Source organism: Coregonus clupeaformis, unplaced genomic scaffold, assembly GCF_020615455.1.
Source record: "Coregonus clupeaformis isolate EN_2021a unplaced genomic scaffold, ASM2061545v1 scaf0428, whole genome shotgun sequence".
NCBI classification, from domain to species: Eukaryota; Metazoa; Chordata; class Actinopteri; order Salmoniformes; family Salmonidae; genus Coregonus; species Coregonus clupeaformis.
Window position 1 is genome coordinate 319,092 of NW_025533883.1, and position 24,403 is coordinate 343,494.

The following is a 24,403-nucleotide window of genomic DNA, read 5'->3' on the forward strand; positions in this document are numbered from 1 at the left end:
TATACCGATATGCTGTATTGGGTTCACAACCAGGGCTAAACATAACAGATTACTCGACGAGGGTGACATCACACCACAGCAGGTGGATTCATTCCATGAAGCTGTGTTGTGTTTCCTGACAAGTGCTGTGGACTATGCACTTAATAAGCTGCCACTGGAAGAGCCACTGATCAAGCACGCACAATTTGTAGATGTACGGCAGAGGGCTGAAAGTGACATCGAAGATGTCCTGTACTTTGTTGAAAGGTTCGTTTTTTTTCTCTAATTATTGTCTATCATCTTAGCTAAAATACCCTGTGTTTTATGATGAGGTGTGTTCACTCCTAAACTGCACATGAGATATTCTTATGTGGCTTCTCCTCAAAAGATGTGTATGAACTGCTGCTGGTTGATGACTATGTACCTAAAACGTAACAACTTGTAACTCTACTTTCATAAATAGGTTTCCCCATCTCCTCCCATACCATTGGCCAGAGGAGCATGACCTTCTGGGTGAGGAGTTTCTAAATTATCAGACCATGCCAATGATATCCCTGCAGGACTAAACTGAAATGGAAAGCTTCTGGGCTGAAATGGCAACCCGGAAGCATAAGGTAAAATGTTTTTTCCTTTTTTGTCTTTCCTTTTGGCAGGTGTGGCTTGGCTACATCTGTTGCTTAAAATTGTTGCATGCATATATGTGTCATGCATGTTGCAAATGATGCATGTTTTTATCTGAACTTTGTTAATGGATCAACCTACAGTATACTCACAGTATTAATCAATCAAAAATCAAGGTATGTTTTTCCATTGTGGTTTGGTGCATTTTCCATAGGTGACAGGAGCCAAAGAATTTGAGAGGCTTGCTGCCGTCGCCAAGCTTGTCCTGGTGTTGCCCCATGCAAACGCAGATGCTGAGAGGGTGTTTTCAGTTGTGGGACTGAACAAAACCAAGAGTAGAAACAGCCTAGCATTGGATGGCACCCTGTCCTCAATAATGACCATAAAGATGGCCAATCTGGAGCCCTGCTTCAAATGGGAGCCCCCCTCCGATATCATCAAGGCCTCCAAGAAGGCCACAGGCCAGCATAACCATGCCGACAGATCATAGACAAGAGGCCCATTTGAGATGAGCCAGGTCTGCGCAAAATCGATCACCGGCGATCACCGCCCAATGCATGCTGGTTAGATTTGTGTCCGACTTGATCACGACTTTCTCTGACGTCATGCACACGCGGGCAACGATAACCTCATGAGATCAAGGCGGCCGCAGTTCTGAGATGCAGGCAGTGCATTTGCTTTTCACCGACTGCAGGACCCAGGCGGACCCAGGACAAAAACTCACTATGTTAACATATACTATTCCACATAAACATCTAAATGTTTTTCTACAACAATATTAATAGTTAGCTATACCAGTGCAATGACCTATGGCACACTTTCACAACTCGTAGTGCTACATTCTCACTGCCAAGGACATGATCAGCGACTAATATATTATTAGCAACACGGTTACACAGTATAACACTGTTTTATATATATTGCACACACTTCACCTGAGCTTTTAGTGCCTCTGCAATGAGCTGAGCCCCAGTCACATCTTCCATTATTATTGTCGAGAAATCTGTTCAAAGTGCAAACGCGGTTAGCAATGATTTCTTGGACTTGTTGTTCAGTAGCTTATAAATCGTGTTTAGATCTCTTGCAAATCATTAGTTTTTGTCTGCTTTCCAGCATGCATTACATGAGTAGCTTTTTCTTCTTCAGTGGGGTTTATAGGCAGTTGGCATCCAACGTTATGGTGCATTACTGCCCCCTATTGTACAGAAGTGTGGACATGAGCCGTGCAATAGCAGTCATGAATATTTAATAAAATAGTAGAATTTTTCTTTTTTTATTGCAAGAAATACAAAATAAGCCCTCATTATGTGTTTATAACTGCACTTAACTTAACACTTAACTCAATTAAGTCATTATGAGTGTATGACAGTATGAAAAAAAAAATTTATGCACTCACTAACTGTAAGTCGCTCTGGATAAGAGCTTCTGCTAAATGACTAAAATGTAAAATGTAAATGACTTGAGTGTATGCATTATAGATATAGGCTTCATAGAAAGTGTTACAAATGTTCTCCTGTCATCTTATAGGAGATCCATTCATGGATTTAGTTATGGCTTGAGAATGTGACTGGTCTAAGGAGTTCTCCTTTATGTCTGTCTTTATATGTGACAACAACGTTTCTGTATTATGTGTATTTCCACAATCAATAATCATAAACGGTACTTCACTATGAATACTTTTGACTATGTGGTTTGAAGTACTTTACCGTTATCTTGCACATACATGAAGACTACTATAGACAGAAATCAATGCAGTAATGTTTTATTAAATAAAGGCTCTGATTAAAATATCATATTAATAAAATCAGGCATTTGGCTAATTCTTCTTCCCAGAAGCTCCTCTGAATGGTTTGGAGATGGCTCTGGAGAGAGCGTGTAACACCCTGACTATGAGTGGGCGTTTACGGGACTGGGACTCCTGGGGAGCAGGGGCCGGTGTGGTTGTCAGGTCCTCCTTGGGTGGGGGAGTGGATGGAACCTCTGGAACCTCACACTCAGCATCTGTCATAAGAACATTTCATAATCAGAAAATGAATGTGTGTGTTTGTGTCTGTCCGTCTGCCTGTCCGTCTGCCTGTCTGTCCGTCTGCCTGCCTGTCTGTCTGCCTGTCCGTCTGCCTGTCCGTCTGTCTGCCTGTCTGTCTGTCTGTCTGTCCGTCTGTCCGTCTGTCCGCCTGTCCGCCTGTCTGTCTGCCTGTCCGTCTGCCTGTCCGTCTGTCTGTCTGTCTGCCTGCCTGTCCGTCTGCCTGTCCGTCTGTCTGTCTGCCTGTTTGCCTGTCTTTCTGTCTGCCTGTCTGTCTGTCTGTCCGTCGGTCTGCCTGTATCTGTTGTCACTGTTTTAACAAGCTTGTCATAGGGTGATACATCAATATGACATTATCGATGCTTATCACTTACCCTGTGAAATATGAGTCTCTCTGAGACGTTTGGTAGGCAGTGCATCCTGTTCAGGGTGTCTCTTCGGTTCCCCTTTTGTCTTGAACAGCTGTTGACAAAACACATCAGGACAACTGAGCCTGTGTAAAATACAGAGTGTGCATCCCAAAAGGCACCCTATTCGCTACGTAAGGCACTACTTTTGAAAAGGGCCCAGAGAGCTCTGGTAAAAAGTAGTGCACTATATAGGGAATAGGGTGCCATTTGGGACATAGCCATTGACTCTCTCCCATGTGTATTAGGATTGCATTACAGCGTCCTCACTCAACCTCCTAAAGACAATGACAACAGTTTTGTTCTAATGCTGAGAGACAATAGGGGTGTAGTGAATCTGTAGGGTAAATGTCAGCCCTGCCTTACAGAGGTAATCTCAAAACACAGAGCACCCTACCTTAATCATGATCTTTGGAAACTTATGCATTTTCGGTAGGAAACGCCACTTCCTGTTCTTCTTAGTCTCTTCCCCTCTGGCAGAGGGAAGGCGGGCCATGCCGTCAGCCTTTACATCAGCCGGGCTAAGGCTCCTGGCAGGGAATTCCTCAGTAGCATTAAGGTCAGCTACAACACCATGAGTGATGTCACTTGTGGCATTGCTGGTGTCTGAGTGAGAAGAGCACGCTAGTGTGACCGACCTGTGTAAAATAACTGGGAGAAGAGGACGCAGCCATTGAAGTCAGTCACTGCATCCCAAATGGCATTCTCTTCACTTTATAGTGCACTACTTTTGACCAGGACCCATAGGGTCTGGTCAAAAGTAGTGCACTAAATATGGAAGAAGGTGCCATTTTGGACACACCAGTGAATTTTACATCATAAAACGCAATGTATTGAGCACATGTTACAATTAAGTCCTATGCAGATGAAAAGAGGTACTTTCACTTACCATCCTCCATTGTAGACTTGGACACATAAGTCAGGCTGTCCATCACCACGTCTGTCATCAACTTGATGACCTGATCCAAAACCATTTCAGCCGATGGTGGCATAGGCCTTCCCATACACTGCCCCAGGAGTCTCCTAACAGAAGTCTGGGCAAAGTTGTAAATGAGCTCTGAGGCATCGTCCTTTGACAGCTTCCTCAGGGCTGGTTTAGGCAGCGCTGGTTGAGAGAGGCTTCTGTGGCCAACCATGGATTGAAGCTGGCGGTTTATGGTTATCTCCTGAATGAGACCATGGACCTTTGCGATCAGGTTGCCAGACGCACCTTGAAGGGCTTCAACTGACAGGAGCCTATCCAGATTTTCTTCTGCTGAAGTCATCTCTGGGTCGTCCGTCTTCAATGTGCCCATTATAGTTTTCACTATGATATTGGTGTCAGATATGTTTATTTCTTGTTGGCTCACAAGCGTTGACCGTGAACCTGTCTCGTCCATTGCGATAGAGGTATGGGATTCTGTCCTTGTGATCTCATCGGCAGCGCTCATGTCAGGCAACTGGTCAAGGCTCTCCACAGAGTCTAACATGTTAGTGGCTATCAGACACTCCACACTTGCAATCTGCCCAACAGATGAACTCTCAGAGTTGGCCACTCTACACTTGATCACATTTAGGATCAAGCTGAGCGTCTTCTTTGCAGTTTTGCTAAAGCCTTCTTGGCTGACTGCCACTGTTACGTCTTTTAGAGCCACAAGAGGTTTGCAACTTTCACTCAATCCACTGCCGTGGAGAGGAGAGGCTCTCTTCCAACTGTTGTTGCTCACAACTGACATACTCCTGGTGGGCAGAGTGAAATCCTCACTGCATGTGTCAATTACATGGTGGTCTGTTGAAGAGCCACTCGAAGACACAAGGGCTTTAGACCTTTTAGCCAAACAGACTTTTGACAAAGGCTTCTCACTTCTCACAGACGGAGGGCGGCTCCTGTCCTCAACAAGAGCAGTGTCAGCGGACTTAGAACGTCTGAGTGTCTCCACAGGGGCGGAGTCCAGCACATATTTGGCTGTGGTGACTGACACTGGTGGAAAAGAGAAAAAGATGTTCAGTCTATCCTTTACTCTGTGGTACATGGTTTGAGCAGCATCCAATAAGTTGTCAAAGACAACTCTGGGTTTGAGCTGGGACTCCAGCTTTTTCTCTCCTTGTGGGAAGGAGTCTGCGTCGTCCACAGTGTACTGGGATACACTTTCAAGGTCTTGCATGATAATATTTACTATATCTTCGGCTGTAGAAACCGCATGGTGTGAGAAGGTGGTGCTAGGCATGCTCTGTAGCAAAGAATGGCTGGCTTTGCTAGCAGCTCTGAGAATGGTCTCACTCACAATGTGTTTGGCCTTAGCTCGGAACTCAGCACTGTGAAAGCTCTGGATGGAAATGTTAGAGGTTCTGCTGGCTGCACTAAGAGATCGCGTGAGTGTGGCAATCTCGGCTGACGTCACGTCACTCGAAATGGTGAGGTCCTCCAATTTCGAAATTATCGAGTCCAACTTCTGGTTGAAGTCGAAGGATGAATTTGACGTGCTCTCCCCAACGGAAGCGGAGCAGTCTTCCTTTGAAGTGTCCACCCTCAGCACCGAGATCACCTGTTTGATTACCCCTTTAGTGCAGGTGTCGAGGGTGAGCTGGTGGGCTGAGGCTGAGAACTTAGAAGGGGTCTTACTGTCTGTCTTCTGTAAAAAAGTGGCCTCAGTTACAGGAGATTCCTGCACAGTGGTCTCAGTTACAAGTAGTCCAGTTGCAGAAAGCTCGATTTGCACAGGAGTAGAACTCCTCTCTAAATAACTCCACTCCTCTCTAAATATTTGGCTCTGGATAGGCCGAGTCATCTCAAGAGTATTGGAGCCATAGAATTTGAGTGATTCTATTCTAATTCTAGAATGATTCTAATTCTATGATACTAATTCTATAATTGGAACACATCCTCACACTCACATTATAGCAGTGACCTAAGAGAGATTCCCTTTTCTCTATCTAGATCCCATAAAGATCACAGAGAGGCTGAGAGACTAACCAAGTTGGACGAGGCTGTTCTAGAGACAGATACCCCAACTCAGTCACAGGAGGTTGAAGGAGAGAGTGAGTTGGACGAAGCTGTTGCCATCCCATCTCAGTCACAGGAGGTTGAAGGAGAGAGTAAGTTGGACAAGGCTGTTGCCATCCCATCTCAGTCGCAGGAGGTTGAAGGAGGGAGTGAGTTCTACTCAAGGTAGGCAAAACCCAATTGACTTACTGTCCATTCCCGTCTTGAACGTCCACTGCACTCTGGAGGTCAGCATTTCCAATCAGCAAATGCAAACACTCCGAATGACCGTTGGTAGCTAGAGGAGGATAAACAGAGAGGATATAAGAATGTGAGATGATTGACCGTTGGTAGCTAGAGGAGGATAAACAGAGAGGATATAAGAATGTGAGATGGTTGACCGTTGGTAGCTAGAGGAGGCTAAACAGAGAGGATATGAGCTGATTGCTGGACGACTATTACCTTCACATGAACAGACAGATTTCTAGAACAGTGGTATTGGTAGATGACATCCTCATGATGTTAACACAGCAGATAATAAAACATTTTTGGGGCTGAGGCCCTCGAAGCCTGTCACCTGCTAGCTGTGTACCTGGCTCTGGATAGAAGTCCCCCTGTGCACTGATCTAGGATCAGCTTACCCTCCCCAGATCCTCAGTAATAATGACAAAAAATGACCTTAGATCAGTGTGTAGTGGGCATTTTCACACTATGCTATATAATATCCCTAGAGTGGACATTGGCATCCTAGCAACATGACCAAACAAATGTCCATCTTGGTAAGGAAAACTTTTGAATGACAGAATCTCTAGGTCTTACGTGATATCCTATGCGTACCTGCAGCGTGGATGGGGGTCCTCTTCAGGGTGAAGTCTTTAACCAGGATGGAGGCTCCCTGGTTGATGAGGACGTCAACACACTCCACATGGCCTTTAAAGGCAGCCAGGTCCAGAGGGGTGCGCCCCTGGCTGTTCCTCACGTCTAGATCCAGCAGAGACTGAACCAGGACCTCCATAGCATGGTGGTGGCCGTGGTACGCCTGAATGGAAACAAACACACAGTCTGAAGCAAAGTCCAGTGGTATGCCTGAACAGATATACACTCCTAATATAATCAATGTCCTATAGTAGACCAGTGGTACGCCTGAACAGAAATACACTCTTAATATAATCAATGTCCTATAGTAGACCAGTGGTATGCCTGAACAGAAATAGTCCTAGACCCCTAAAGTAGACCAGTGTCTCTCAAATCGGGTGCCCATTTTTCTCCCGCCCAGCATCAACATCGAAGGTCCCTGTCAAGCGTTAGATTTAGAAACAAACACTCTACTATTGGTCAGAGAAGGATTGTTGTTTGGTACTCCAAAAATAGCAATTTCTGCACTAGGCTGCAACTTTATATCAAATGCTTCAGAAAGGGTTTTAAATAGTGGACAACTAATCTGCCAGACGGGGACAGGACCAGAACATGTGGGTCAAGTCCACCAAGGAGCTTTTACACCTGTCACATGTACCATCAATATTTGGGTAGAATTTGGACAATCTGGCGTTACTGAAATGGATACGGTAAAGTACCTTAAACTGTATAAGGCTGAGCCGGGCACAAGAGGAGCTTCCATTTACCCTCAGTAAGGCATTTCACACTCAGATCGGATTTTATTCAAAGCCTCCTCTGAACAAACTCAAGCATACAACTAGGGCTGTGATGGTCATGGAACTTCAGGTGTCGGTGATTGGCGTGTCTTATGTACGTGGTCATCGACCAAACTGACAGCTGACAGGGGGCGGGACGGACATTAGCAAAGGAAAACATTAGCGCGTTTAGGCCAGTCTTGCTCTCAAGTTTGGGGAAGCTAATTTTCACCATGAAAAAATATCAAGCATTCCATGCATCATCACATTTGCAAACTTATGTAAAATAGCTGACTATTCCTAATGTGATTAGTAAATTGGATAGTCATAATTTAGGCTAATAATATAACTCAATCACTGTTCGCAAAAAAGGCTGTTCAATGCAGCGCGTGGTGGAGTAGGTTTCTTTTCACTGGATAAATGTGGCCTTTTATTATCTTAAAATCACGCAATTCTACTACACTTTATATGACTAGAGAGATTAGCAGAATCTTTTTCAACACGACTTTCAAGTGGCACTGACCCAGTGATAAAGACAGTGAATATGCACACTCACCGGGGATATAGCCGATGCCAATAATACTGTTCCCTCAATTAAGTTGAGGATTTTGATCATTAAAAAGACATTAGTATTTTCATCTTCTTCTCTTTGAAGCAATAAGCCAATTGCTTTCCAAACTGTTTTCCCTCCATTGTATTTTGAAAAATTGCGATATGCCTGGTTGAGCCTCTCTTTCACTGACATTCACAACTCAACAGTCATCTATTTGGAAGCCTATTCGCCGCACCCGCTGCCTTCCGACAGGCTACGCGATTTAAAACAATCCAGAAGAAGCTAATGATCATGCTTTCTGGTATAGTATACACACGTAACATGTAGGATTCCCAGAATATGTTCTATATTCTCATTATTAACTCATTATAATCAGTGGTTTAATTAGAGTATGATTGGCTAAATAAAACAATGGGCCTATGGTAATGCAACATTAAGTGATTCAAGGAAACTAGCCTATTTTGTTTGTTTATTTGCTCAGGCATCTGAATTACAATTATTCATGAACAATAATTTTGCATAGCTTATTCTTTTAACATTGAATAGCCTATAAATGGTTATTACAGCTTAGTTATTAAAACTTAATTTCTCACAAGAATGAGGTTGTGAATTGGGAGGTTCAGCTCGGTCTGGGCCTTACTAGGTCCCTCTTTTAAATCGCCAGCTCTGCTAAAAAGTGCCCACCAGAGTTCTACATAGGCCTAGAACACGGCCTGTGCTCTGGCTTCACATTGATGGTGACAGCGAGATGGAGATTGTGGCCAAAGCAATTTAGCCAAGGCCAGTTCAGTTGCCTCACTTCAGCCACAATGTTGGCCCTGTTGTCTGTGGCGATACAGGACATTAGATTTTCGTCAAGGGCCCAGTCAAGGAATTCCGAACGCAGGGCTTCGGAGAGTTTGTCGGCTGTGTGGTATTCCGGAATGTAGGTTGTTTCCAAACAGTTGGATTTCAGTGTCCAGTCTTTCGTCAGATAGTGCACTGTTAGGTTCATGTAAGGAGTCATATTTACACTTGACCACATGTCCGTATTCAGTGCAAAAATAAACAAATCTACGTCCTTTAGCGCTGTCTGAACCTCCCCCTTCACCTTGTTGAACAAGGTAGAGACCGCTGTTTGAGACAAATACTTTCTCCCCGGTAACTCGTATAGTCTGTCAAATTTCCAGAGCATTTATTTGAAGGCGGGTTTCTCCACCGTTCGTAAAGGCACCATTCCTATGACTAAATAACGAGTTCCAGTGTCTGGCAGTGCTCGCCACTTATCGGTGTCCCGTTTGTGGTGCTGGAATTCTTAGTAGGTAGCCTATGGGTTTTGCGCATATTCTGCAAACAGGCTGGCCAAGTCATCTGGTTCTCCATCGTCGTTAGGTGTGAAACTGAAATGTGCCCAAACAGGTTATTATGGGTTTTTTTTTGCAATGAGAGCCATCTTTTTCACCTCACTCCTCTGATCTACTGTAACAATGAAAAAGGTCACAGGTGAAGGTCAGAGGTCAGAGGCTACCCACCCACCCCCAGCCTGTAGGCTATAGATCTAGAGGTACTATAGTTACCCCCGGTCCCCACTTTTCACCTCACCCCCCCCTCTTCAATTAACCTGAATTGACCTTCAAAGATTCTCTCCTATTCGCGCATAGAGCAGATTTGGTGATTGCGGTGCATCAAAAGATAGTCCATCTATTAAACTGTCTATATCTCCTCCAACTAAGTCAGCAAAACAATACCATATAATCAATAGTTAACACTCCCGCTATGGATAAAGTATATCTACATTAAAATAAAGGTGATAAAACATTTTATGGAGAGAAAATCATACTTCTTTTTGGTTTTGATGGTAATTTTATTTTCATGGCGTTCTTCATCCAAAACCGTCAATGTCACGGTTATCCAATTACCGTCACAGCCCTACATACAACCATTGTAAGTAATCGGATGCACAGTAAGCTCAACGTGGGGATAGGACAGGTATAAAGTGTAGACTACAGTGTGTAATCATGTCCATGCTAATTGCTAACCTCCTGGTGTCCACTGAAGGCTGCATGGTGCAGCGCCGTGAGCCCGGCCCGGTCTGACACGTTCACGTTGCTGAGGAGAGGGACCAGGGCCTCGGCACAGCGGACTGCCTTATTGGCCGCAGCGATGTGGAGCGGCGTTTGCCAGTTCTTGTCCCTGGCGTTCACGTCAGTAGAGTGTTTCAATAACACCTGGACAGCCTCCTACAGGAACACAGTTCAAATCATGTTCAACTTTGTTTAAAGTGCATTTAAAAATCACAACACACTTAACAGTCAAACACATATGCACAGAAGTGTGTGTGAGGGCTGACAGTATCAGTACACGTACCTCACTGCAGGAAGCCACGGCCCGGTGCAGAGGAGTGAGCCACTTGTTGTCTTTGGCATTTACTCTGGCTCCTGGGACACAGACAGAAAAACAGGTGACAGACCGACAGGGGGACAGACCGACAGGGGACAGACCGACAGGGGACAGAGACTATAGGGTTAGTTAGGCCACTGGGGTTGATGAGGCAACATCCTTTAAATTGCTGGAGCACAGAAAGGATGTGTCCAAAACAACACCCTATTACCTTTATAGCTCACTACTTCTGACCAGGGCCCAGGTCAAAAGTAGTGCACTATATAGGGAATAGGGTGCCATTTGGAACGCGCAGAAAGCCTCTTGTAGAGCGCTATTCCGGGACGGGGACTTTCATTACACAGCATCACTCTAAAGAAAATGTCACTGAGTGGAGAGGAGTAGGAGGAGCCCAGCCAACGTGAGACGAGGTGCAACACAAAATCATGAGGGCATTCGGAAGGAAACGGTTTGACTGTCGCTCACAGTTAAAATCTGGATGCTTCACTTATCAAGTTAAAATAGGGACGTTTCAGCTGTCAACGGCCTTCATTAAAATGACCTCTTAAACACATCAGCTGCACATAAGATCTGAATGGGGATAAGTATGAGGGAAACATTCACATTCAAACACAACCAGCATCAAAACAGAAGTCAAAGTCCGACGGACATGAGTCGTAGCGTAATCCATCTCATCAATGATAACCTTACCTGATAGTATGAGAAGCTCTAGAATTTCTGCATCTCCTAGATAGGCAGCTGCATGCAACAGTGTCCGCTTCTCATTGTCCTGTAGGGAAGAGCAAAGAAGTGTTATAGCCATTTCATATTCAGCTAGTATACAGGAATACATTCGTACTAGTTTAGCAATACATTCTTATGGCTTGGATAATTCAGCTGGCAGCTGAATATTTATGGCTCTAACTAGCCTATACTGCAACTAGACTACATACTGCAACTAGGCTACGTACTGCAACTAGGCTACGTACTGCAACTAGGCTACATCCTGCAACTAGGCTACATACAGCAACTAGGCTATATACAGCAACTAGGCTACATCCTGCAACTAGGCTACATCCTGCAACTAGGCTACATCCTGCAACTAGGCTACATCCTGCAACTAGGCTACATCCTGCAACTAGGCTACATCCTGCAACTAGGCTACATCCTGCAACTAGGCAACATACTGCAACTAGGCTACATCCTGCAACTAGGCTACATCCTGCAACTAGGCTACATCCTGCAACTAGGCTACATCCTGCAACTAGGCTACATACTGTAACTAGGCAACATACTGCAACTAGGCTACATACTGTAACTAGGCTACATACAGCAACTAGGCTACATACTGTAACTAGGCAACATACAGCAACTAGGCTACATACAGCAACTAGGCTACGTACTGCAACTAGGCTACGTACTGCAACTAGGCTACTTCCTGCAACTAGGCTACATACAGCAACTAGGCTACATACTGCAACTAGACTACGTACTGCAAATAGACTACGTACTGCAACTAGACTACGTACTGCAAATAGACTACGTACTGCAACTAGACTACATCCTGTAACTAGGCTACATCCTGCAACTAGGCTACATCCTGCAACTAGGCTACGTACTGCAACTAGACTACGTACTGCAAATAGACTACGTACTGCAACTAGACTACATCCTGCAACTAGGCTACATCCTGCAACTAGGCTACGTACTGCAACTAGGCTACATACTGCAACTAGGCTACGTACTGCAACTAGGCTATACTGCAACTAGGCTACATCCTGCAACTAGGCTACGTACTGCAACTAGGCTACATACTGCAACTAGGCTACATACTGCAACTAGGCTACTTCCCTGCAACTAGGCTACGTACTGCAACTAGGCTACATACTGCAACTAGGCTACATACTGCAACTAGGCTACATACTTTCATACCCCCCGTGGGAATCGAACCCACAACCCTGGCGTTGCAAACACCATGCTCTACGAACTGAGCCGGCCATTCCCTCCACTACCCTAGGCGACGCTGGTCCAATTGTGCGCCGCCCCATGGGTCTCTCGGTCGCGGCCGGCTACGAGAGCCTGGATTCAATCCAGGATCTCTAGTGGCACAGCTAGCACTGCGAAGCAGTGCCTTAGACCACTGCGCCACTCACAGACTGAGTTTTGCTGACCAGAGCCTTCTCTAACAAAGTCAAAACTTTCTTTAATGTCCCACCCTCAGATACAGATGGTGCCTGGTCTGGTTCACGGCCACATTGAGAAAAAGATGACACATTAGGTATTTTCACAGGACCCACTCCCTCCTGAGGGCAGTCAAAAACAGCAGCAACCTGCTGTGAAAGTTGTGTTCTGCATGCTTTACGTTCCCTTAACAGTTCATCCAACCGATCCTGTACCTCACTGGCTGTCCAGTCACGAATGGGTTTGCTCTTGAACACTTGGGCCAACTCTTTATCAGGACAGTTGCGTACAAACATGACTGCCAACTCTGAGCACTGATTGGGTAAGGTCCTGCTCTCACTCACAAGGTACTGTTCGGCTGCCTCTGCAGCTTTGTTAAGCCTAATCCAGAAATCTATTGGACCCTCATTAGCATATGGTTTGATTGAATAGAAATCAGCTAATGGCATACCTGAGCAGACAGTATCCCCAAAGTGTTGCTTGAAAACACTGAACACCGCCTTAACATCGGTGACAACAAGGTTGTTACGCTTCCAGACTTTGGTCACATCCCGTGCCCTCCCCATGAGCCTAGTCATCACCTCCCCAACATTCCCAGACCCAGTGTAACCCCTCTTCTCTAGGTAGACTTCCATTAACTCCTCCCACTCCAGGACAGAGTACTTATCTGAGCCATCACCCCTAAAAAGAGGTGGAGCACTAACATCTGACTTCACAACCAGATTCAGCTTGGACGCATCAATAAAGGTTGACCCACACTGCTCAGGCAGGGGAAACTGCTGGGGTTGGTGAGGGGGACGGGCAGGAGAAAGACTTGAAACCCCAGGCTGCAGTAAACTCGCTCTGATAGATTCTCCTATCTCTGAACCAATCTGCTTAATAAGGTCACTAAGCTGACTCGGAGGCGTCCCATTATCACCGAGTACTGTGGATGATGCTACATCAAAAGACAGAGGTGGGATACTGTTGATAAAACAAGTTTACTGGAGAACGGAGACCAAGTAGAGACTTTTGGACGAGGTGGATAATTGTATAATATAAGGCAGTTTATTCAGAGGTAAAGATATCTGAGAATCGCGTGCACGGACCCGTTCGTCAACCTCGTAGGGAGATATCTGAGAGCGCGCCCCTAAACATTGTGTGCTGACATTTTATACAATAAAATAAAGTAGGTTGATTCTAGGAGTTCTGATCTTCTGATTGGTCCTGATGAGTTGGGCGAGGTCCCCTCCAGGTTAGCATCACTGTTGCATTGGCTCTGAGTCGGGTTCTCCGTCTTCAGATGTTCAGCCTAGAGAAGGGATTTTGTGTGTGCGTGTGTTATCAGTAATAATGTGTGTGCGTGTAATAATGTGTGTGTGTGTGTGTGTGTGTTTTGTGTTTGTGTGTGTCATAGGAAAATGTTCAGCCGAAAGAGGGGATTTTGTGTGTGCGTGTGTTATCAGTAATAATGTGTGTGTGTGTGTGTGTGTGTATGTCCTCAGAGCAATAACTCGTGAGTTGGGAGGACTGAGAGACCTATGGCGTGGGTGTTGTCCATAGCCACCTGCTGATAAGGCCGACAAGATAGAAGTCTTTGTCCATTGTATTAAATCCGAAGGCCCAACACAAGATGGGTCATGCACAAGATTTTAGCCAGACCAAGCTATAACATAATATATTTTCTACGACAAATCCCTCTCTTCACGTCTCCCCAGAGACGTGACCAAGTAACAGTAAAGAAGGAAAACTTAAGACGTGACACAAGCTAACAGTGTATTTGGCAAAATAGGGAAAACTTTATCAGAAGATAAAGTTTTGATTCCCCCTCTTCACGTCTCACAAGAGACGTGACATAAAGCTTAAATGCTGCAATTTGGCAAAATAGGGAAAACTTTATCAGAAGATAAAGTTTTACATTCCCCCTCTTCACGTCTCACAAGAGACGTGACAAAAAGCTTAAATGCTATTCATCATCCAGATATCCTTGGTCAGCATCGTCAATAGCAAGCAAAGGAAACATCTGACCGTTATCTGCAGGGTGTGGATCAATAGCGGTGGTTATAATCCTGGTTGTCAGCGTCCGTATGCATGGAATGCAACAGCATCCACAAAGCACTAGAATTGCAGCAAAAACAGAGATGGATACAAGTATAGAAGAAACAAGCGTTTTATATTTACCAAACGCATCCATCCAAGAGTCCCACATTGAAGTATCCACCCCTGAGTGGCTCTTCATTTTGCCATTAAGAGTTCGTAACCCTTCCAGGGCGACAGTCAAGCTGCCATCTGTGGCTGTATTGTTGGGAATAAAGGTACAACATTGTTCACCAAACATAGCACATACTCCTCCTTTTTCAGCCAGGAGCATGTCGACAGCAATACGATTTTGGAAAGCCATGAGAGAGGTCGCAGCCAACTGGCCATGCACCGCCTCAAAACCTTGTTGTGTCCAATTGCCTAATTTTTGAACATTAAAATGGACATAATTGATTCTGTCAACATTTTTATTAATTGTGCACCACCAGCAAAATGAAGATTCAAAACCTGCGGCTACTTGGTCAATCAATTTATACTCATCTGGTACCCCCTAGGGACCCCAATTGCATCAATGTAGGTTGGGTCCCCATGAGTAGGGCCCACAGCGCGCCTGGTCCTGGTAGGAATTAAGTCAGACACATGGGTCACCAGCTCCTGAACACCTGTTGGATACACAGAAATTGGTAGCAAAGAGAGACTAGTGCACAGGTGCCTGTGGCATTTCCAGGCAGTCCATCAAACAGATGAACGCCTCACACCACCACCAGACATCAGCCCTGGAAACAGGTTTAAACTCAGCATTAGGCGTATAGATAAACCGACACCATCCAACAGGTACCATACCCAACAATGGTAGACCTTTCGTGAGATTAACACAGGTAAAGTTAGCTCTAGCCACCTGATAGGAAAAAATTGGTTTCTTAGTTGCTTTAGTAACCAAGGGATGAACTACGTCCCATAGTGTACAATTGGCGGAAGGGTTGTCATGTTTCATGACAGACAGGAAGCATTCTGGCGTAATGGCGGCAGGGATAATGCGAAGCAATGGCCGTGCCCCCATACAAACCACACAACTCTGATGAGTCACCTTTGCCGCTTCCTCAGTCAACAAGAGCCAGTTGTTAGAAAGGCCAGAGACACCTGTAGCGGTCAGGATTGCATCATCCAAAGTAGGTGGAGTGGTAAGTAAAATAATAGAATTATTCTTATTACCATTTTCATTAATAGCCTGTGCTTTTGTGTTATTAATATGACAAATTCGAACATTCCAATGGACTGGTGCAGTGGTACAGCTTACATAAGGAGCAAGTCTAAAGTCCTGGCAGCCTAATGCAATACCAGGATAGATAGTAAATTTGAGTCCTTTAGAGTTTTTTGTCAAAGTCAAGAGTTTCCTCCATTGTTTTCCTAATGTAGTAGAGGTGCAACTGGACCAGTCATAATTAGTCTCACATACCAAGTTTGTCCAAGTCCAATCGCTATGGGTGTCCCCCACTGTCATATACCAGTCCCAGTCACGGTAGTAGGAAAGGTCTCTGAAGTCTACCCACGGCACTGTCGCAGTAGTGGTAACATTAAAGGGTATACATAATGTGGTGCTTCTATACAATTGTCTGGGCCCACAGGAAAGGGTGTTAGAGACAACTTGTCGTTTATTTACGTGGTGGCTGTGGCTTACATTCTGATCTGGGCTCAATGTGTCGGAGTGCAGGTTGATCGGACGTATGGTTGTGGCATTGAATGTGTCGTTAGGTTTACTAGTAGGTGTAATGGGTGTCTGTGTCATGTGCTGTACTGACCAGAGTATGATTCCTAGAGTAACCCCAATAGTTACAATCAGCAAAACAAGGAGTGGAGCAGAGCACCCCAGTCTCTCCCATGGGGGTCTGTCCCTCCTCTGTCTTTTCCCCTCCAGTATCTGAAGATGGGAGTCTCCTCCACATATTCAGATAGTGTTGGTGTCAAGAATTTGATCCGAATTTAATGTGATTAAATCACTTCTGACTTCAGTCAGGGTTCTGGAAGGAGTTGGTGCTGGTGTACAATGTGTCAAGTGGTGCCAAGGTGCGCCTGATTTACCTTTGACCTGGACTGAGTGTGAAGTAACCTCCTTCACTTCGTACGGTCCAGTCCACCTGGGATCTTGCCACTTTCTCTTGTGAACCTTGATCCTTACCCAGTCGCCAACTTTTACCTTCAGCAGCGCCGGATCTCCCGTCAGCTCCCCCTCTTGGACCTTGTGAATCTGTTTGGAGAGAGCTGCAGAGAGTTCCGTTAGTTTTCTCACATATTCAGACATTACAATTTGTTGTACATCAAGGGCGGGCATATGACCTCCCTCCCTTGGTGGACCAGGCATGACTCTACCAGTCATAATCTCATGTGGAGAGAGATGGGTGCCTGCTCCTGGAGAGGCCTCATGGCCATCAACGCCAGGGGCAGAGCTTTCAACCCACGTCAACTTTGAACCTGCACATACCTTGGCTATCTTAGCCTTCAAAGTTTGATTGGCGCGTTCCACGAGGCCCTGAGATTGCGGCCGGTACACAGACCCAAACTTGTGCACAATGCCGAACCTCTCCTCCACCTGTCTCAGGTGTTGGTTACTGAAATGGGACCCGTTGTCGGATCGAATTTGTCTTGGAACCCCATACCTTGGTATGAGTTCAGTCTGCAGCCACTTAATAACTGACCTAGCATCCTCACGTGCTGTTGGTATTGCCTCAACCCATTTGGAGAATCGATCTACCATTACCAATAAGTACCTTTTCCCATTAGTTACATTATCAGCCCCCATGTCAGTGTAATCTATGCTAATGTCCTGAAAACATGCATTAGGTACTGGGTATGAACCCATGGGTGTTTGGAAAGGTTTCTTTGGGTTGTGGCTGCCACAAATGCTGCACTCATCACAAAACAAGTCTGTCATGTCCTTAATGTGTGGGTGCCACCAAATATGGGAAACCTTCTGTAAAGTTTTGAGTTTCCCTTCATGGGTGGGCCCATGAGCCTCACGTATCAGCTCGGGACAGAGATTAGCTGGGGCCACCAACCTGCCGTCATGGCATCTCCAAAGTTCATCAGGTCCTTTGGTGGCTCCCATCTGTCCCCATACCGAGTGCTCATACGGGCCCGCTGTGAATTGTAGTTCCTTTATGTGTTGGTCTGTGAGTTCTGTTCTAGCTGGTTGAGTCTGCAGCACCATCTGTCTTGGAGTGTAGCCCCCAGCTTTCTTGGCTGCTTTGTCAGCTGCGTCATTTCCTCGCTGACTTTGTTCTTGAGTTGCTGATGTCCTTTGCACTTCATGATGGCCACCTGCTCAGGTAGTGAGACTGCTTTTATCAGTCTCTCCATTTGTGCCTTGTGTTTGATCGGAAGGTTTCCTGTTGTGGTGAAGTTACGTCTGACCCATTGTGGTCCATCTGTATGGACTGCTCCATGAGCATATGCTGAGTCAGTGTAGATGTTCACAGTCTTTCCCTTCAGCCTTTTCCAGGGCTTGAGTCAAACCAATGATCTCGGCTAGTTGGGCTGAGGCAGGTTGTGGGATGATGTCTGATTCCAGGGTCACGTGTGACCCGTCTGGAAGCTGCTGTACCACTGCATATGCTGCTATGTTCCCTTCTTCTCCTCTATAGCAGCATCCATCGGTGTACAACCATAGATCAGGATTGGTAAGGGGTTCGTTTCCCAAGTCTGGTCGCAGTTTCAGTTCCTGTGCCGCCCTCTCTTCGCAGGAGTGTGCCAACCCTTCTTCTGCATTGAGTGCGTCTGCCATGTTTTTGTCGGTGTTGACAAAAGTAATGTGTGATTGGGTGCATTTATTCTGGATTTTGTTCTTTCTTTCAGCGCTGAACGTGAATTCCTTGCTCATCAGATATGCTGCAACCCCATGGTGTGTATGGATTTCCAATTTGTGGCACATTACCAGGTGGGCGGTTTTTTTCAATAGCTTTTGCCACTGCAGCCACGTACCTGGAACATGTTGTCTGACCTGCTTCAATATGGTCCAACTTAGAGGAATGATACATCAGTACTCTTCTCTCCCCCTCTTGTTTCTGAAAAAGGATGGAAGAAGTGAACCCCTCCTTTTCAGAAACATCAAGATGAAATTTGTTTTTGTAGTCGGGTGCTGTCAGAGCTGCTGCCACCGAGAGATCGGTTTTTAGGAGAGCAAACGCTGTTGATGCTTCAGGTGTCCAGGTAAGTGAGGAGTGTAAGTTTCTTGGTCCTGCTTCTCTCACTATTTCTCTCAGTGGTTCAGTCCTGGATGTGTAGTCAGGGATGTGGGTACGGCTGTACCCTGTCAACCCCCAGGAAGGACAACATGCCTGACACTGTGGTGGGACGTGGATGATGGAGTATGGAATCTCGGTGGGATTTCGAGAGACCAGCACCTTCTCCTGAGATTTCTCTGCCAAGGAAAAGGACAGTTCTGCGACAGGACTGGACTTTGCTCATTTTGACCTTGTAGCCTTTGACAGCCAAGAAGTCAAGTGGGTTTTTGTCATTTGTAGACAGAGATCAGATGTGGGAGCCCCCCAGCAGAAGGTCATCTACATATTGGATGAGTATCACTCCTTCAGGGATTTTCAATTCAGCCAGGTGTGTCTTTAGGATATGATTGAAGATTCGGGAGAACACCTGTAACCCTGTGGAAGAACCGAATACGTATACTGTTGATGTTCATATGTGAAGGCAAAGAGAGGCTGTGAAGCCTCATCCAGTGGAATGCTGAAGAAGGCATTAGCCAGATCCACAACGGTGAAGTATTGGTGTTTTGGTGAGAGATTACTCAGTGTAATGTGAGGGTCAGGGACAGGTAGGTCAATGGGTGCAGTGACGTCGTTCACTGCTCGGAAGTCTTGTACCATCCGGTATGTTTCACCTCCTGTTTTCAAGACTGGTAAGATTGGTGTGTTCCATGGAGACACAGTGCGATATATGACACGAGCTCCCAACAACCCATCTATGGTTGGTTTGATCCCCATGGTCTGTTCAGGTTTCAGACGGTACTGTGTTCGGTAGATAGGAATTTGATCAGGGTTGAGTAAGGTGATGGTGACTGGTGCCACCTGTAGTTGTCCAACATCAAATGGGGTGTGTGTCCATATGCCTTCATCAATGGTGGAAAGCAGTGCTTGTGATGAGGGGTGGTCTGTGTAAGGTTTACCATGGTGTCTTGGGAGCGTCAAACGTTCAGGAAGGCAATGTTCCTCTGTGTCAACTGTCATAAACCTCCACATGTTCTCAGTGGTGGCTTTGGTTATTCCTGGAGTTTGGGTGGTTTCCCACTGGAGTTTGGATGCTCTTCTGATCATAGGCCCAAGGCTCCTTGCTTCAAAACCGTTTCCAACTGCCAGTGTAACATGGGGAGCAGATTCTTCGCCCAGTAGGTACCAGGATTTCAAATGGGAAGGTAGGATAACCGGAGCAGCCACTCCTTCCTGTCCACACACTATGGTACAACATCTGATTGTTGGTGTCAGGTGCATCATGTTTTCATCCCAGTCATCGGTATATGGGTTGACATCATTATCAGTCACATTAAGTGTACAGTGGATTTCAGCTTGAGGAGTCTTGTATGGGTGAAATGTGTAAATGAGTTGTCTCAGCTGGTTGAACTTGAATTGAACCTCAGGGGGTTCCTTGGCCGGATTCGATGCACTTCAACCAGTATATTTCTTGGGTCAGGGAGAGCACTGGGGTTGGGATGATGGGTAGCATCAGCACCCTAACTGGATGAACTGGTGTGGAGGTAATGGGATCAATGGAAACCTCCACACCCTTTTCGTAAGGTAGATTGAACATTTCAGTTTGCACAATAGGTCCCTTCCTAATAGGTTGATTGGACAGTTGGGACAATATAGGAATTGATGCTTCAAATTGGAAGGGCCCCATTGGAAGAGCAATGGTATGGTCTTAGTGCCATGTTCCCCACTAGGTGTCCTCCTTGCACCACGAACACAGGCGCTTGTACCACTGCAGGACTTAGGAATGGGTTATAAGGGTTAGTTGGAGGAGTGGGTGTGTATGCGGGTGGTGTGCTCTTCGCTTCCTGTGGCAGGGGTCGGATACAGTGGTGCTGAGGGCGCTGGTATGTCACTCATGGACTGTGTGTCCCCACTATTGGTGTTGTCTCAGTTGTGGGTTCAATCACCACACCCATCATGTCTGGTTTCTTGTATGGGTGTGCTCGTCGTGTTTCCTCAATTGCCCACGTACCTATCCTTAGCTCAGCCTCTGCTCTCTCTCTGTGTTTAGTCCCTTCCTTCTTGAATAAGTGAGACTTTTTCCTTTTCACTTCACTTTCTGTTCCTTCCCTCACTGCCTCCCCTAGCTCTATCTCCATAGAGGTGAGTTGCCCTTTAGACGGGGCACCCCCGCTAAAGTAACCTGCCTGTGTCCATTTGAGTTTCACTCCCTCCCACACTTTCTTTACTGTCTTATACTGTTCTTTCCCTCCCGCTCTATCCTGTATTCTTTGATCTAGATATTCATTAAATTTGAGTTTTGGGACGGTAGTGGTTGCCATGGTTATACAGTTTATTAGACTATCTTGGTGCTCTTAGCCCGTCACTGGCCGAATCCAGCAATGTATTCTTGGCGCTGACTGAGATTTATCTCTGATGTCCCACCCTCGTACACAAAAAATGTTCAATGCTTTATTATTAGGAATTATTTTGCAAAAGGTATTATTGTTTTTCAATTATTCGAATTATTATATATTTTCCCAAAAGGTATCAGAACCGCCCTTTTGGAACAATATATTAACAAACCCGAGCGCTCCCAAAACAATCATCAATTTAATCCCAGGAATTATTTTGCAAAAGTTATTATTGTCTTTCAGGTACTCGAGCTATTATATACTTTCCCAAAAGGTATCAGAATCGCCCTTTTGGAAGAATACATTAACAAACCCAAGCGCTCCTAAAATAATTATCAATCTAATTCTAGGGATTTATTTAGCAAAAGTTATTATTGTTTTTCAGGTATTCGAGTTATTATATATTTTCCCAAAAGGTATCAGAATCGCCCTTTTGGAACAATATATTAGCAAACTCGAGCGCTCCCAAAATAATTATCAATTTAATTTTGGGAATTATTTTGCAAAAGTTATTATTGTTTTTCAGGTATTCGAGTTATTATATATTTTCCCCAAAAGGTATCAGAATCGCCCTTTTGGAAGAATATATTGGAAAACTCGAGGGCTTCAAAATAATTATCTATCTAATTCTAGGAATTATTGAAATACCAACACCGCAAGAGGGAAAAAGTTCAAGTCAGCTTTTAGGCGCAGCGGCTACATAACAGGCAAAATAGGACTCGGTGGTCCTCTTAAAAGTTATCAACTAGTTAGTCTCATGAAACGGCCAATCTTACACAACATTCAGGTTATCATTTCAACAATTACATGTTTCATTACATATCAGCATCAACACACGAATTCAGTTTAAGTTCCTCACAGTACATATAGTTGAGTGCCACGTCAACCAAATTGCCCGACTATCTGAACTTGTATTTTTTTATTATTTTTTTTTGATTCTCCTCAAGGAGACTCCCAGTCGTTTAAACCATTCAACTGGCGTCTAGTCGGGAGAACCTTTTCTGGACTTGGATTCTCACGGAATTAACTCAACCCGACTATCTGAATCTTTTTATCAAGTCACCAGATCCTTCTCTTGTGGATCAAATAAAAGGGTCCATCGCTTGTGAACCAAAAACTGTAATAGGCTTCTCACTAGAAAGCCGCATTTCAACAGGAAATAAAACCACTGTAACTAGACTTCTTCTCTTAGAGTCACATTTCAACAGTAAAAACCTAAGATTTCAGATATCAACAGCAAAAATAAAAGGGTCCGTCTCTCGTGAACCACAACCTGTAACTAGACTCCTCCCCTAGAGAGTCACATTTCAACAGTAAGAACCTAAAAAATTCAGATATCTTTACATATGTGCCTTTTGAGTCATAATAGATATGTTATAAATTTATCAGTAATCCATACTCACGCCCAGTACTACTGATCATAATTTGGGTTTATCCTACAATACAATATGCAGATTTTGTTTTAACAGGTTCTGCTTACCTTTGTATTGACGGCCGTCTAGATCAGTTTCCTGAGGCGAGCTGGATTCCCGGCTGCTCCTGCGGACAGGTCACCCGTCCTTTCAGATCCGTCTCTTACTTGTCTCCTGTCTCTATCAACTTTTTATGGACCGAATTCAGAGTTAGAAAACCATCCTCTGCTACCAAGTTTTGTTGATAAAACAAGTTTACTGGAGAACGGAGACCAAGTAGAGACTTTTGGACGAGGTGGATAATTGTATAATATAAGGCAGTTTATTCAGAGGTAAAGATATCTGAGAATCGCGTGCACGGACCCGTTCGTCAACCTCGTAGGGAGATATCTGAGAGCGCGCCCCTAAACATTGTGTGCTGACATTTTATACAATAAAATAAAGTAGGTTGATTCTAGGAGTTCTGATCTTCTGATTGGTCCTGATGAGTTGGGCGAGGTCCCCTCCAGGTTAGCATCACTGTTGCATTGGCTCTGAGTCGGGTTCTCCGTCTTCAGATGTTCAGCCTAGAGAAGGGATTTTGTGTGTGCGTGTGTTATCAGTAATAATGTGTGTGCGTGTAATAATGTGTGTGTGTGTGTGTGTGTGTTTTGTGTTTGTGTGTGTCATAGGAAAATGTTCAGCCGAAAGAGGGGATTTTGTGTGTGCGTGTGTTATCAGTAATAATGTGTGTGTGTGTGTGTGTGTGTATGTCCTCAGAGCAATAACTCGTGAGTTGGGAGGACTGAGAGACCTATGGCGTGGGTGTTGTCCATAGCCACCTGCTGATAAGGCCGACAAGATAGAAGTCTTTGTCCATTGTATTAAATCCGAAGGCCCAACACAAGATGGGTCATGCACAAGATTTTAGCCAGACCAAGCTATAACATAATATATTTTCTACGACAATACCCTGGTCAGGTGGAACAAACAGCCTACCCCTCCCAGTGCTTGCAAACTCAGGACTAGCAAACGCTCTACTCCCAGGAGCTGACTGTACAATTGGTGTAAATGGAAGGACACCCCTCCCTCTACCCACACTAAAATCCCCAGCATAACATGTCTTATGGATTTGAGAATCTTCCATGGCTCAACAGAGCACTACAATACAATGTAATTTAGTGCATTCAAATACCAAAAAAAAAAAATGCAATAAACAAATTCATCCAAAACATACAAATAAGCACGAATACCTGTATCTAATGAATATGCTACATTCACTTTCACTGTTTACAGTATATATTCACTTACAGTAAACCATCAACAAATTCACATGCGCATGTCGTGCACCTCATCCACATGCACAGCTCCGGCGGTCGGCTTGAGCTGACCAGTCGGCAGGTCACGTAATTAGGACACTGCCACAACTGGAATTCTGATGGTTGGATAATTTTTATTCGACCTGCACACGAAGAGACAACACACAATATGTTAGCTCTTGGTGCAGCCACAGCTCTCGGGCACCTTGCTAGTTGAACACTATACAATACAAGTAAAATGATATACAACATAATTCTGACAAAATAAAAGACATAACTGCACACCACGAGACAACACACAATAGGTTAGCCCTTGGTGCAGCCACAGCTCTCGGGCACCTGCGTGAGCACA

General features: G+C 45.0%; 1 protein-coding gene across 1 annotated transcript; it reads right to left on the reverse strand.

Moving 5' to 3' along the window:
- Positions 1-2,346: 2,346 nt before the first annotated feature.
- Positions 2,347-4,480, reverse strand: LOC121557791. Its single transcript, XM_041871254.2, has 4 exons — positions 3,920-4,480; positions 3,428-3,636; positions 2,998-3,085; positions 2,347-2,601 (listed from the first exon to the last, which is right to left on the reverse strand). Exons 1-4 carry the CDS (start codon positions 4,458-4,460, stop codon positions 2,417-2,419), a joined length of 1,023 nt encoding a protein of 340 aa, XP_041727188.2. The 5' UTR covers positions 4,461-4,480; the 3' UTR covers positions 2,347-2,416.
- Between the last annotated feature and the right edge of the window lie 19,923 nt (positions 4,481-24,403).